This window comes from Mercenaria mercenaria, chromosome 13 (genome assembly GCF_021730395.1).
Source record: "Mercenaria mercenaria strain notata chromosome 13, MADL_Memer_1, whole genome shotgun sequence".
Classification (NCBI taxonomy): domain Eukaryota; kingdom Metazoa; phylum Mollusca; class Bivalvia; order Venerida; family Veneridae; genus Mercenaria; species Mercenaria mercenaria.
In genome coordinates, this window is record NC_069373.1 from 48,237,194 (window position 1) to 48,251,099 (window position 13,906).

At 33.8% G+C, this 13,906-nt stretch overlaps 2 protein-coding genes across 3 annotated transcripts in view; both read right to left on the reverse strand.

Annotated features, from left to right (window-relative positions):
- Positions 1 to 4,437: 4,437 nt before the first annotated feature.
- On the reverse strand, positions 4,438 to 8,854 carry LOC123530233 (uncharacterized). The gene is made up of 3 exons (XM_053520719.1): positions 8,735 to 8,854; positions 4,973 to 5,544; positions 4,438 to 4,667 (listed from the first exon to the last, which is right to left on the reverse strand). The coding sequence occupies exons 1-3, from the start codon at positions 8,822 to 8,824 to the stop codon at positions 4,640 to 4,642; spliced, it is 690 nt and encodes a 229-aa protein (XP_053376694.1). The 5' UTR covers positions 8,825 to 8,854; the 3' UTR covers positions 4,438 to 4,639.
- Positions 8,855 to 11,269: 2,415 nt separating this feature from the next.
- The window catches only part of LOC123529060 (sodium- and chloride-dependent GABA transporter 1-like), a 32,314-nt gene continuing 29,677 nt past the window's right edge, over positions 11,270 to 13,906 (reverse strand). For both annotated transcript variants that reach the window (XM_045309255.2, XM_045309256.2), the window contains exons 13-14: positions 13,715 to 13,882; positions 11,270 to 12,910 (exon numbers count right to left, since the gene is read on the reverse strand). In XM_045309255.2, coding sequence (XP_045165190.1) covers positions 12,788 to 12,910; positions 13,715 to 13,882 — 291 coding nt within the window. In that variant the 3' untranslated portion in view covers positions 11,270 to 12,787. The remainder of the gene's footprint in view (positions 12,911 to 13,714; positions 13,883 to 13,906) is intronic.

Here is a 13,906-nt window from a genome sequence, read left to right on the forward strand (position 1 = left end):
ATATTTATGACCCTATCTTCATGAATCTTGGTAAGAATGTTTATCTTGATGATTTCTAGGCATAGGGTTGAATTTTTAAATATTTCCGACGGCGGATGACAAAGAATGTATGGCAATATCATATGTTCACACATATCAATTAATCTATTAAATCGTATCTTACCGTTAAAAGTATTTTTTACAAAAATGTTAAACGGTTAATTAGGTCACATCTTCTACAATGTTATTTTTTTCTAAAGGCAACACAACAAAAATTCTAACAGCTCCTGCCTTCCAAAACTGGTTTATTACCCAGATTGTTTATAAATGAAATGTTCATATACGGTATGGATCAGTTAATTAGTTATTTCCATGTGTTGTTCAATAGTTGTTTAAGCAAGGGTTATTTCCCTGAGCAGTGGAGTCAGGGCTTTGTTGTTCCAATTTTTAAGGCTGGGGCTATAAGTGACCCAGCCAACTATCGTGGCATTGCGTTATTAAGTACGCTGGGGAAACTGTTTAGCCGTATTTTAAATAACAGACTTGATCGCTTGGCTGAAAACTATTTCAACTACGTTGAAGCCCAGGCTGGATTAAGGAAACACATGGGCACACCTGATAATAGTTTTGTTCTAAATGGTCTGATAAATCATTGTTTAAATAATAAGGATAATTTGTACTGTGCTTTTGTTGATTTTCAAAAGTCTTTCGACTTTGTTGTAAGGGATGTCTTATGGTGTAAATTATTGCAATATGGTGTAACAGGAAATATATTAAATGTTATAAAATCCATGTATAATAATGTCAAGTAACGAATGAAAAGCAATGATAATGTAAGTGATGCGTTTTCCTGCAGTTTAGGGGTACGACAGGGTGAAAGTCTATCGCCCATTCTCTTTAGTGTGTATTTGAATGATTGAGAACAAACATTTAATGATAAAGGTATAGAGGGTATTGATATTGGTATGATAAATATATCTTCGTTGTTATATGCCGATGATATCATTCTATTTTCAAAAAGCGCAACTGAATTACAGGATTCGTTAAATATCCTAGCAGAATATTGTCAAAGGTGGAAATCAGTAGTGAACACAAAGAAAACAACAAAAATTTTCGTGTTTAGAAAATCGGTCAGATTGCCACAGAACTTATGTTTTATGTATAACGATAAAAAATTAGAGATTGTATCAAGCTTCAAATATCTGGGTGTGTTATTTACCTCAGGTGGCTCATACTACGAATATGACAAACTGTTAGCTGGACAAGCTATAAAGGCGATATTCAAAATGAATAAGTATATATACAAGTTTACAGATTTGTCGCCTAGACACACATTAGATCTGTTTGACAAATTAAATATGCCAATTTTAACGTATTCTTCAGAGGTGTGGGGTTTCTATAAAGCCTCACAGGTAGAAAGAACTTATCTTATTTTTTGTAAAAGACTGTTTGGTGTTAAAACAGCAACACAAAATGACTTTGTATATGGCGAACTTGGAAGACAAAGCATAGTTTCATACAGGATTTTCAATATTATTAAACATTGGTTAAAAATATGTACATGCACAGAATCCAAATATATTAAGCAAACATACTCAATGTTAAATAATGACACTGTTAATGACCCAAACATAACAAACTGGTTGACAAATATTAAGCGAATACTTGTAAAGCAAAGTTTTGAACATGTATGGCTAAATCAAGGTGTCGAAAACAAAGAATATTTTATTTTCATTCTAAGGCAAAGAATAAGAGACCTATGGCTGACTGATTTTAATAACAGATTGGAAGAATCGACAAGTCTGTATTCTTTAGAACAATAGTTAGCTTCAGTTTTAGTAAATACTTAAATGTTATGACTATCAGTAAATATAGAATAGCTTTATCACGTTTACGAATGTCATCTCATAGATTAGCTGTTGAATCAGATAGATGGAGAAAGCCGGTTTGTGTCCCTTTTAATGAACGTATATGCCCATTTTGTAACATTCTTGAGGACGAGTACCATTCTGTACCTGAATGTAGCATATTCAAATAACTCTGTGTTTATTATATCAAGAAATACTATTGGAACCATCCTAGTAATTTTAAATTTATTGCTTTAATGACAAAAAATGCCAAGAGCTGCACAGTGCACTATAGATTTAAGCATATGTTATAGATCTCATTATAAACTAGGCATTTTTACTATCACGATTGTTTCCTGATATAGAATGTTTTGGCAATTTAAAGTCAGTTAGTTTTGTAATGGATTAGTTGTTTTTGAGTATGATTACGTTGCTGAAAAGTCTTAAGCTGTTTTTAAATATTTTTGCTTTAGTACTTATCACCAAGCTGTGCTCTACATTTTCGTTTCGGTAGGACACGCGCGTTCTATTGATGGTACAATTACATAAGATTTTGACTGATTGGGGTGTATGTTCTTTCTGTTAAAGAGCAAGTCCCTTTATGGTTATGTTAAAAATATTTGGGAGTTTTCACCAGCGTAAAGTCATTACAATAGTAGAGAAAGCCGAAGTTTTAAGACATTTCTGACATCGTGTAATCTGATAATTTTTCGAAAGGATGGAACATACAAGTTTTTCAAAACCAGTTCATAATCTGTATAAATGAGCTTCTGTGTTTTGTGAGTCAGTCAAAATACAATTCATTTTGCATTTCATGGCTGATGTTAATCAACTATAATCAAAGCATGATGACCAGAGAAAATTGCAGGATTCCAGTCTGCACTGTAAATAGCTTTATTAATATAAAAGTTATGTCAATTACAGCGAGGATGTAAAAGGTAGTCGGCAAGATAAAATCGTTACACTGCTTGTTGGTGAGCTTCGCTCTCGCCTGATATGGATTTCCTCGACAGTGATATGGATTTCCTCGACAGCGTATATCCCGTATCCTGTCACCAACAAGCAGTGTAACTAATAATATTTGAAAAGGAATCAAGAAAAAATATCTGTCACAGAGTAGGTGATGAAAACAGTACTAAAGGTACCTTTATTTCATTTTTTACAACATGCATGCATATAATTATATTAACAATATTTTAATTATCAAAAGATTTGTCAAGGTAGTTCTGCACGTTTGATGAATTGGAAGTATTGGCATAAAATCATTTACTCGGATAACCTAAAATGACACCTGGACTCGGCATACGGTATTGAAAATAATTTTATGAAATTAATAGCGGTCCGTGAATAAATCTATTTAAACGGCAATGATACTACATTTTAAAGATAAAATATGATATTAAAACGTTTGATAGATTAAATAAGTCCAAATAATGTTTCGAAATCGGCTTGAAATGTGCAGATCTCTTTTTGATCATGGGCAAATATCTCAAAGACAAACACAAAAACGTATACATTTCTTTTCACCATGTTATAGACAATATACTTATTTACGACTGCGAGAAGTTTCATTCAAATATACATTATACAAAAATTAATTTTTGCGAAAATGTTATAAAAATTGTGATTTTCTCACAGGCTTCCATAATGAAAACTTGTGTGAGGTTTAATTTTTTCGCATCAGTCTAGCAAAAAATCAAGCACACGACCCTGTGTTATTTTATTTGTCGAATTTTCTAAGTATATTCTTAAATGATGAGAAAAAAAAACAGGGCTTAATCAAATTCTACATTGTAGAAAAAATAGATGTGAACGTGCATAATTACCTTAAATGAGGATCAAGTCTTTCCCTTTGCTTCAGCAGCAATTAAAATTTAATGATAAAAATTCTAAGATAAACAGCATTTTGTATTTCTCTTCCCCATGTACATCAAATAGAAAACACCATTTTTAATATATCAAATTGCATGCTATCATTGTATATTTATATATACATTTTGACTAGAAAGTCTTGACGATATAACCATATGAATATCATATAGAGAAATGGGCATGTAAGAATGAAAGATGGATTTTCAGTTGTTAAAATGTTGATATCAGTTTTTCTGATAGGCAAGTGCCACAAAGCAATATGCATGTTTTGCCCCGATATTGTTCCATAGTCACCTTTTCGTGCAATATAGAGAAGAATTGTATAAATCTATTAGAACTACAGATAGTTATTGTGATAATCTATTTGTTGAGGAGAAATTACGCAGAAAAAGCCTGCTTTAACATTTTAAGACAGAGAAGAATTTTAGTTCGTTAACTACTGTGAGTTGTTTTAAGTGTTAGTTTACACTCCCTTCGTAACAATGACAAAACGTGGCATCCACCTATGGTCGCCACTAAAAATTGGAATGGTTCTTGATTTTACACTCTTTTCCTGTTGCGAATTATACACAATTTGTCCGTCATGTGTTATTCAAATCTTCATGGAATACTTGCACAAACTGAGGAAACAGCCCTAATCGCCCCCAATAATTTAGGTGCGCTGGGAGGTCCTAAACACTGAAAGGTGAAAACAGTGTGGATGAAGCACGGGGAGGGAATAGGAGTGTTTTCCTTTCCAAATGTTGAGAACATAATCATTTTTCAGAAGTGAGATAAATGGAGCTAAAACTTTCAAGATAAGTATTTTAATTACATATAAGTCTTCGGACTGGGTCAACTGAAAACAGACTGCCGCAAAAAATGGGAACATTTATTTTAACGTAAAATGTAAAAAAAAAAAATTGTAAACTGTTATCTGTAATATTTTGCAACTGAACATTTCACCCAGTGAATTCATTCTTCCAGTTCCTGAAATAGACAAGAAAAAGAAACAGTGTTAGATTTATACGCATATTTTCAGTTCACGTCACAAAAAAAAATTCATTTGTAATTTGCATCAAACTAAATAAACTAAATGTCTATTACTTAACAGACATGTTGCATCGAAACAACATTCTAATTAGTTCATCTTGAATACTAGTTCATGTTATATTTATCTTATACATGTACATGTATTATAAAAAACAAAACGAGACAAAATGGTTATGATGTAATAAAAGAACTTTTAGATTGTATGCCATCTCTAATTATAAATGATACTTCAATTTAATTACCATGTATGCAGTTCACTGTCACAGTACACACTCAAGATGCCAAAAGCTGAACCAAAGTCTTCGTTATCTGCCACCTCCAGTTCAACCAAAGTACTAGGTATCTGTAACACGTCGTCAGTATCCGGTTTGTGTTGCTGTGAATGGGCATCAAATCTATGCAAGCTGTTGGAAACGCCATCTCTGTCACTGCATCTGCTTCTAGTATCAATTCGTATCTTCCATTCTTCGTCATCTTTACTTTTGCGATCGTCGTCTTCAATCTCGTCTCCGCCACTGTCATCACCTACGTCAACGATGCTTTCAGTTTTTGCCTTGGCACTTCTTTCAGCTTGAATATGTTCCTTTAGCTCCCTATGCGCCTTGGCGCTTCTCTTGGCTTGAATATCTTCCTTTAGCTCCCAATATGCCTCGTTTCTGGCCTTCTTACTTGACCAAACAACTTCCCTCTCCATCCTGTAATGTGTGACACACCCGTGTTCACCGCAGGTACATACACTTGGGTTGAATTCCCTTGTAAGTACAATCATCTTAGGTAGTGTTGATAGTGTTGGTGGTGTTGGTGGATTAGGAGGTCCTGAAATAGAAGTGCAGTAAAATACATTATAGTTCATACAAGGATCAAATTATTTTGCTACAGGCTAGTACTTAAACATAAGATTCCATCGATTACAGAACAGTGTGTTTAAGCCAATTTGTAGTCGTCACTGGCAACACATGGGCGACTGTACTAGAAGACTGTTAGTAATGTTTAGTTGTAAGATATTTCTAAATTAGAATACACTGAAATTCCAGACGCTTCCCTGGTTCTTAATTCCTTAAACGCACCACAAAATAACTGTTTTCTGATGTATTTCTATGATGGTAAGTTTACATTATTTTCATAAAAAATTGAGACATACAAGTATCTAGTTACAAACTGGCTGTGATATATATTAGACCAAGACAATGTGTTTAATATCTAAACATGTTATTAACAAATAGAGAAGAATACACAGTATTTGGTACATGTATATTGAGTTTAGACCACATTTTGTTTCTACTGTGTAGGATTTGTTTTTTATCAATGTTTTTAAAACTATACTGAAAAGAGATTGACTTTACAAATATGCACATTAAGTTGTGAACACTTATTTATTTAGGGAGGGCCCAAATTGTCCGCCTGTCATTTTGTAATATAGCTGTATTATACCAGTATTTATCAGAATGATTATCACGAAGTTCATGTCAGAGGAAAAAGTAAGTCACTAGGTTATGGTGGGTCTTTAAGCTTGCTGTTTGTAATTCGCCAAAACACGGGACACTTATAAAATCTGTTTGAACGTTACTAATCTTAGTCGAAGGAGAGAGCATGTGAGCTCACAACCCTTGGATTTTTTAGTCTAATAGGCCGTTTACTCTGTAGAGTTATTGGTTGAATAACATGAAAGGTGTATGCTTGATTTTTGTATTGGATTTTGTTAATTCTCAGAAGTAAGTCCTCACAAGGCCACTTCGTTTTAGCTTATTCCAAAGTACATGTATTGACTCAACAAAAGTAAATATTTTAACCGTTAATGTAGATATTGCACATTGGTATGTTTTAAGTCCTATACATTGTTTTTGGTTCATGTGAATGATTTACTCTAATTCATATTAGATACAACTAGAGAATTTGCAAAGATACAACTCTATATACATATGCTAATAGATAATGACACCATGTCACTGAACGAAGATAATTGGTGTAAACTGAAATGTTGTTTACACCAAAGTCAAAACAGAATCTCTGCCGGCTGTATATTTATTATGCAAGGAAATTTGCAATAAGTTCTCATGCTAGCTGTAATAACGACAGCATGCTGGGAATATTCCACTTGAGCTAGTTCTAATAAATGTACTATTGTCACATATTATAGTTAGAAATGTGTAAACGCTTTATAACCAATGACACCACATGCATCTTTTGAATGTTGTTGAATAATTTAGGAAAACGTGCTATTGTCTTAACAGATGAATTAGTTCGTTTTTTAAAAGACAGTCGCGAGAGCTTGAAATTCCATTTGTTACATCGTTTACGGAACTACACTGGATGACATATTTCAAGAAACCTAACTTGTATATATTTTCATTTTATTCTGAGATTCAAGCGCCTGTGGAACACATGGCTTGAAAGCAGGGTCTTGGGTTCGAGTATTACAGTTAGAGTGTGGATGTTTTCGTCTCAAATTACAACAAATGCGAGAAGTTACAGCCGACAGTGCCCAGGTTTTGTAAAGTATGTGGTATTTTGTAGGAGCTTTATACGCTGTTGGAAGCTGACCAGTTGATATCCTTTTTCCCCCTGTAAGTACTAAACGTTGTCATATATTTTTAACGATTAATTTGATTTCTGAAAGTCTAGCAGTTAAATCGGTTTTCTTCTGGGAATGGATTAGAACATCAAATGCATTGAGCTTGAAAGCAACAGTGTGGTCTTGGGTTTTTTTCAGAGCTCATATCATGTTAAGTGTGGTACTGTAATTTCGTCGATATCTAAAATTACCCAATAGCAAAGTCCACCATAATTTGCGGTGATCTGACTATCTAGATCATGCGCTTCTTCAGTTTGAATACATATTTACTTCCGGAAATAGCTAAGTCGAGTGACCATTTCTGTTTGTAAAAAATTAGTATGTAATTGCTGGCGAGATTGTAAATATCTCCTCTTTTCCTCGATTTCACTGTAATGTTAAATTCAAATTTAAGTGAGGAGGTTTGATGCTTCTGAGTAAGCAGAAACCCGGTTTTCTCAAATGGTAGAGCGCCAGACTTGCAAGCAGGGGTTCATGGGTTCAAATCCTACATTGGGTAGCTGTATATTCCTCAAAATACACTATATCTCAAAGATCCACCTACATTTGCTTCGGATATTTATTCTAGAACATTAAGGTCATCCTTCCATCTGAAACATTGTATGCCGTAACCAAACAGTGAACATTTAAGTAAAATAGATCGCAAATCTTGAGATAGATCTAAATTCTTTTCTCATCGATTGGTAATTATGGCCTTTCATAATTTATGTTTATTTATAGACGCATGTTGCTGCATAGGGTCTCATGCAAGACTGTCCATATCAAAGTGTGGCATTATCCAGGAATAGAAACCTAAATTATTTAATCATTATGCCTCACACTCAGTACTTTTCTAACTCCTACTTCACAAGGACCATCCGACACTGGAACTCCTATCAACCTATGTCAAATCTAGCCCAAGTCTCAGTATATTTAGAGAGGTTGGCGGTAATAGTAATCACATGCTTCTGTCCTATTTTAACTGTAGCATACTGTCTTTATATTATTTCTTAACATTGTAAATATCTTTCTTTAACAATGTTTCTCTGACAGGCCGCAGTGATAGTCGGAATTCGACGGTTGGGTGAAAGATGTAGAAGTAGATATTCCCCTCTATATATGGAATGAACAAAAATAATAAAGGGAGGTAAAAATACGTTGATTCAGAAACTTTTCTGAATGTCATAATTAAATATCTATAAGTTTAAGACACTCTTAGGGTGGTGGTTGGGGATCGAGGTGAATATAACACGCTTCATTCCGTGGAGGGGACTATTCCTGGATATTGTGTCGGATGTGTTTCCCCGTTAGATAAATCTGCAACATCATAATTATTATTATTATTATTATTATTATTATTATAGTTGTTGTTATTGTTTTTGTTGCTGTTGTACCAAAAACGTTAGTTTTATACATAATGCTTTGCTTTATGTAAACATTTAAATTATTACTCTCTGTAATGAATATTGTAGAGCAGGTTTGGCTTATACCAACTGTCTCTTGGGTCTGTCATGTTCTGTTCTGCGTAAAAATTCCGAAACATTCTCTGTGCGTGTTTGACTGCTAGATTAGATCGTTGCTAGCGTTCTGTTTGAACGTCGACGTTACGACGTTGCTTTACTGTCGACGTAAGGAAAATGACGTGAAGACGTCAAAAATGATATTTGAAGTAGTGGAAAACCTGGGCACATTAGTAGACGTAAAAACGCACATTTTAGCACTGAAAAATTATGAAACTGTAGAAGTTAGAAATATAAGGATAGTTTATAGCAGTGACAAAATCGAGAACATCTGTATAATACAACTCAAAACGTTCATTTTCATTGTGTGGGCAAACTTCATTCCTTTACAAATTAATTATGCGAATGTGCCGAAAACTGCAAGACATGGGTCACACTTATCGTAACCCTTTAAAAATAAACCAATCTTTAATATTTACAGATGTATGCGAGATGCTTTGATTTTGAATTGAACAATAAACCAGTGTATGCGGAACGTTTTGTTTTTGAATTTAACATTTCACGCACGCATCACACTCTTTTTTTCTCACAGCCATGCAGATTCACGTTTGAATGAATTTCAAAATTGCTATGACAGTCACTACATGACCGAATGTGGAGTTGTGAAACCATGTGACAATTTGTCCGATCAATAATCTAAACATGAAACTCTTTCTTATGTTTTCCTAAATACGCACGCCTGGTAAGCAAAATTAAATCCTCTTCTATCACCCTGTGTCCTCAAGCAATGAACTAATCTTGGCAGAGTGTTTTATTATCTGTTTAACGTCACCCCGACACAATTTAAGTCATCGGGCGACTTTTACAAGTTTTTGGTTCAAGAGGAAGACACCAAGTGCCCCTCCGTTCATTATTTTATGAAGGGCGGTTATACTTGGATAGAACCACCGGCCTACCGAAAGCCAGCTCCAGTACCGGTGAGGGGCAAGTGATCAGAAATCAGTGACCTTAATCATTCGGCCATGGAGGTCCCCTGTAAAAGCGTTTGATCTAACCCTTTTGATGTCAATGTAAATAATAAAAAATTGAACAATTTTAAAAGGTAACAAATAGTAATCAGCATCATATGTCCAAACCTGCATATACATATATTCGTTACTGAAAATTAATAAATTGCCCACAGCTGGCACTAATGCCTTTCCGTAGTGGTCTTTAAATACAACCAAACGAAAATTTCAAACAGCGTTGCTAAGTTGTACAATAAAATAAGGGTTAAATCATGAATTGTGTGTATTTTGTTTTAAGTAATATGCGAAAACCCTAGGTAACTGATTATGAAAGTGGAATAGCGCAACATTGAAAGGAATGTTATCTGTATTCTCTATTTTGACAGCTGCTTTGTCTTTTATATTAAATTGAAAGCGTTTTGAAACATTATATAAAAAATGGGTCAATATATTTAAAAAATGCTTGAAAATTCTAGATATTACATTCGCTACGTTCAAGTATGTATCCGTAAGGAGCAGTTCTTGTGGTCCTGGTTATCGCGCTACCTGCCGGTAGTGCTAGACCAGATACCAGATACCACTATAGACATTGGTACCTACGGTTAACGGACGTCCAAAGCTTCAGTCGGTTATTCCACAAATACATGTGACTAGAAGCGAAATACGTGTGCTTTCCGATCATTTTTAGTTTGTAGGACATTAAATAAGTATGGGCTTTCTTTCACAGCATCCATTTTCACAACTGTTCAAATTTCGAAATCATTTCAGAAAACTGTCTTACTATATATATATATATATATATCTCGTTTTGTAGACGAACATGGTTCTTCTAGTTCGCACAAATAAAAGTTGTATGGTGTGCTTGCTTTTCGTTTACTTGTGCATTGTAGTCGTGGTACTTTCTTACCCTTTGCCTTATCGTTGTAAATCAAGATCTAAGATTTTCTTTTGCCAAAGAAACGAGTAAACTTTAACATCTCACTTATAGTCGCAATCGCGAGAGATGAAAAAGTGGTACAAATCAATCATCCTGCTTACTCACCAAACCAATGTCCTTCTGATTTTTTCCTCTTTTCTGTGGTGACAAAGATGATGGTTGGGTGCAAAATATTTATCGAATAAAGCACTTGGGAGTGGTACTTTTAAGTCACTCAAGACCATATCAAGGCGAGACTTAGATTTTTCTGCCGTCGGTTGTCATTTTTTAGAATGACCCTCGCATATGGTTGCATTTTTACGAATAAAGATATTCTAAAAGTTTTTAAAGCTCCAGTAACAAATGTGGTCACGTTTTGCAATTTTTCAAAACTAATTTATACATCTTAAAATAATAATTGCAACTTAGTACCCTAGAAGTTCCATAGAAAAGTGTACACTATCAATGGTATTGTTTTATATTCAAAATGAAATCAAGAATACATACTTGTTACAAAATAGATGATTTAATCAGTACTTAAGGTACTACCCATCAAAGTGTAGAAATGGCCGGGTTTAGGCATACAAACAAGGTAAGCATTTTCATAGAAAATCAAATACCTTTATTTCACTTTTACAACATGCATGCATATAGTTATATCAACAAAATTAATTATCAAAAGATTTTGTCAAGGTAGTTCTGCACGTTTGGTAAATTGGAAATAATGGCATAAAGTCATTTACCCGGATAACTTAAAATAACACCTGGACTCGTCATGCGGATTTGAAAATAATTTTATGAAATTAATAGCGATCTATAGCGACGTAACTATCTTTTTAAAGACAAAAAATGATATTGAAACGTTTGATAGACTAAATATATTATTCCAAATTATGTCAATTATTTCTTGAAATCAGCTTGAAGTGTGCGGATCTCTCTTTTAATCATAGGCAAATATTTCAAATCAAGCACACGAACGTACACATTTCATTTAATCATTTATAATCATATGGGTTTTTTTACGACTGCGAGAAGTGTCATTTAAATCTACATTGTACAAAACTTTACATTCGCGAAAATGTTATCAAAATTGTGATTTTCTCAAAGGCTTCCATAATGAAAACTTGTGTGAGGTTTATTTATTTTCGCATCAGTCTAGCAAATAAAAAAAATCAAGTACACGACCCTATGGTATTTTATTTGTCGAATTTTCTAAGTATATTCTAAAATTTTGAAAAAAAAAAAAAACAACATCAGAACTTAATCAAATTTTACATTGTAAAAAAAGATAGATGCAACCGTGCAGAACTACCTTATATGAGGATAAAGTTTTTTCCCTTGCTTCAGCAGCAATTAAAAATTAATGATAAAAATTCTAATACAAAAAGCATTTTGTATTTCTCTTCCTAATGTACATCAAATAGGAAACACCGTTTTTTAATATATCAAAGTGCATGCTATCACCGTATATTCATATATATATTTTGACTAGAACGTCTTGATAAACTGCTATTTATTATAACAATATTCAATACACAAATATATACATTATTATTTTACATTAATACATAAATTTGTTGAAACAGCTAACAGGATAAAAACCAAAGAATCTTTAAATACATAAACAAATACTAAATACGATTGCTGATAAACTGGCATACCTTCAGATTTATGCTAAACTTTTCAAAATTAGGAACTTTTTGCCAGTTGTTTGTTTTTTAATCTTTAGAAATGTGATTTAAAAATGGTGTGGGCAGTATTTACTGGAAACAAGACTAATGTAGTGTGTGAAATAATGCAGAAGACTATATTTACTGCGTGAGTCACGCACTCAAAATATATAATGGACTTAACTTATCATGATTTGAGGAGACATCTCTAAAGCTGACCCAAAAGTCTGCTACATGGAACTTATATATCCTGTACTATTAAATAACCATCAAGACCAATTTTGTGTCTCTAAACCTCAAAATTTAAAAATCTTGAAGATCTTTTCTAATTGTTGAAACCACAGAAAACGTGATCGCCGACATCTTGTTTCAGTCATTTTATTGCTTTGATAAAACGGTGTCCAATAGCAACGGTTTTCAAGGCGTCTCACAAAGCTGAACGATGCCGTTATATCAAAACTGAACGATGCCGTCACGTGTCACCTGCATCGTCACTTCCGAGTAAGATGGCGGCGCATCCACTACTGCTTGGTTACCCGGAAGCTTGATTTCTGGTCTAAACATGGACTTGCATCGCTGCAATAAGCAAATAAACGTTTCTTTAATGTTACAAAAATAACTTTATTTTTTATGTTGTTAATGCTCTATTTCAGTTTTTTTGCACGAAAGAATTTTCAAAACAAAACCATTGGCTACATGAGAAAATCGTGTAGTTCTATTTTAAGAATTTCTGTAAAGGGAAGCAATGTTCTGACAAAATGACAATAAATGGTATATTATCTTCATTTTTTCATACAAATTCTATACTTTATTTGGCCCGTATTCACCAAGATTTAAAGTAAAGAGGTCCAAATATTCAGTTTGTCATACCTTTGTTGATAGTATAATTATACTAATGCATTTACTTAGCTATCTGTATCTACAGAACAAACATTCATGCAAAGTTTCATAACTTTAACTAATTCATGTAACAATGAAAGAGCAAAATAATATTTTAACATTCTGAAATCTACGTTTCAGATTTGTAAAGTTGATGAATATCAGCACAAAAATGATATTTATTGACAGGTGACCTTTCTCTGCAGGTCAACACACGATTGAATCTGCCTTTGCGACCAGTATAGATCATGATCAGCCTGCACATCCGTGCAGTCTGATCAAGATCTGCACTGTTCGCCATTCAGTAAGTATCTTTTTGGTAAGCAACCCTTTTAATAGTTACTGGTACTGTCCAAATTGAAAGATGGACAGGTCCATTTGAGAAATTTAACAGGGTAAGGGTTAGCGGATGTTTGGCGGCATTTTCAACCTTGGTCATACTGTAATCTTTGTTGTTTCTAACAGTAAGACAGCGATTCTATATGATTGAAAAATACGAACCTCTAAAACTGTTCCAGGGGTCACAAAGAAAAGATAGATCATATATGTAGGTATGAGCCCCACAGATGACAGCGCCATCATGGCACCGATGCCATGAGCCCAGGTTGGGTACTCATATGTCAAATATTTCACAGGTTCGAACTGCACGATGTAGAATAGGAAAACGCCCTGAAAAGATATACAAGTAATCTA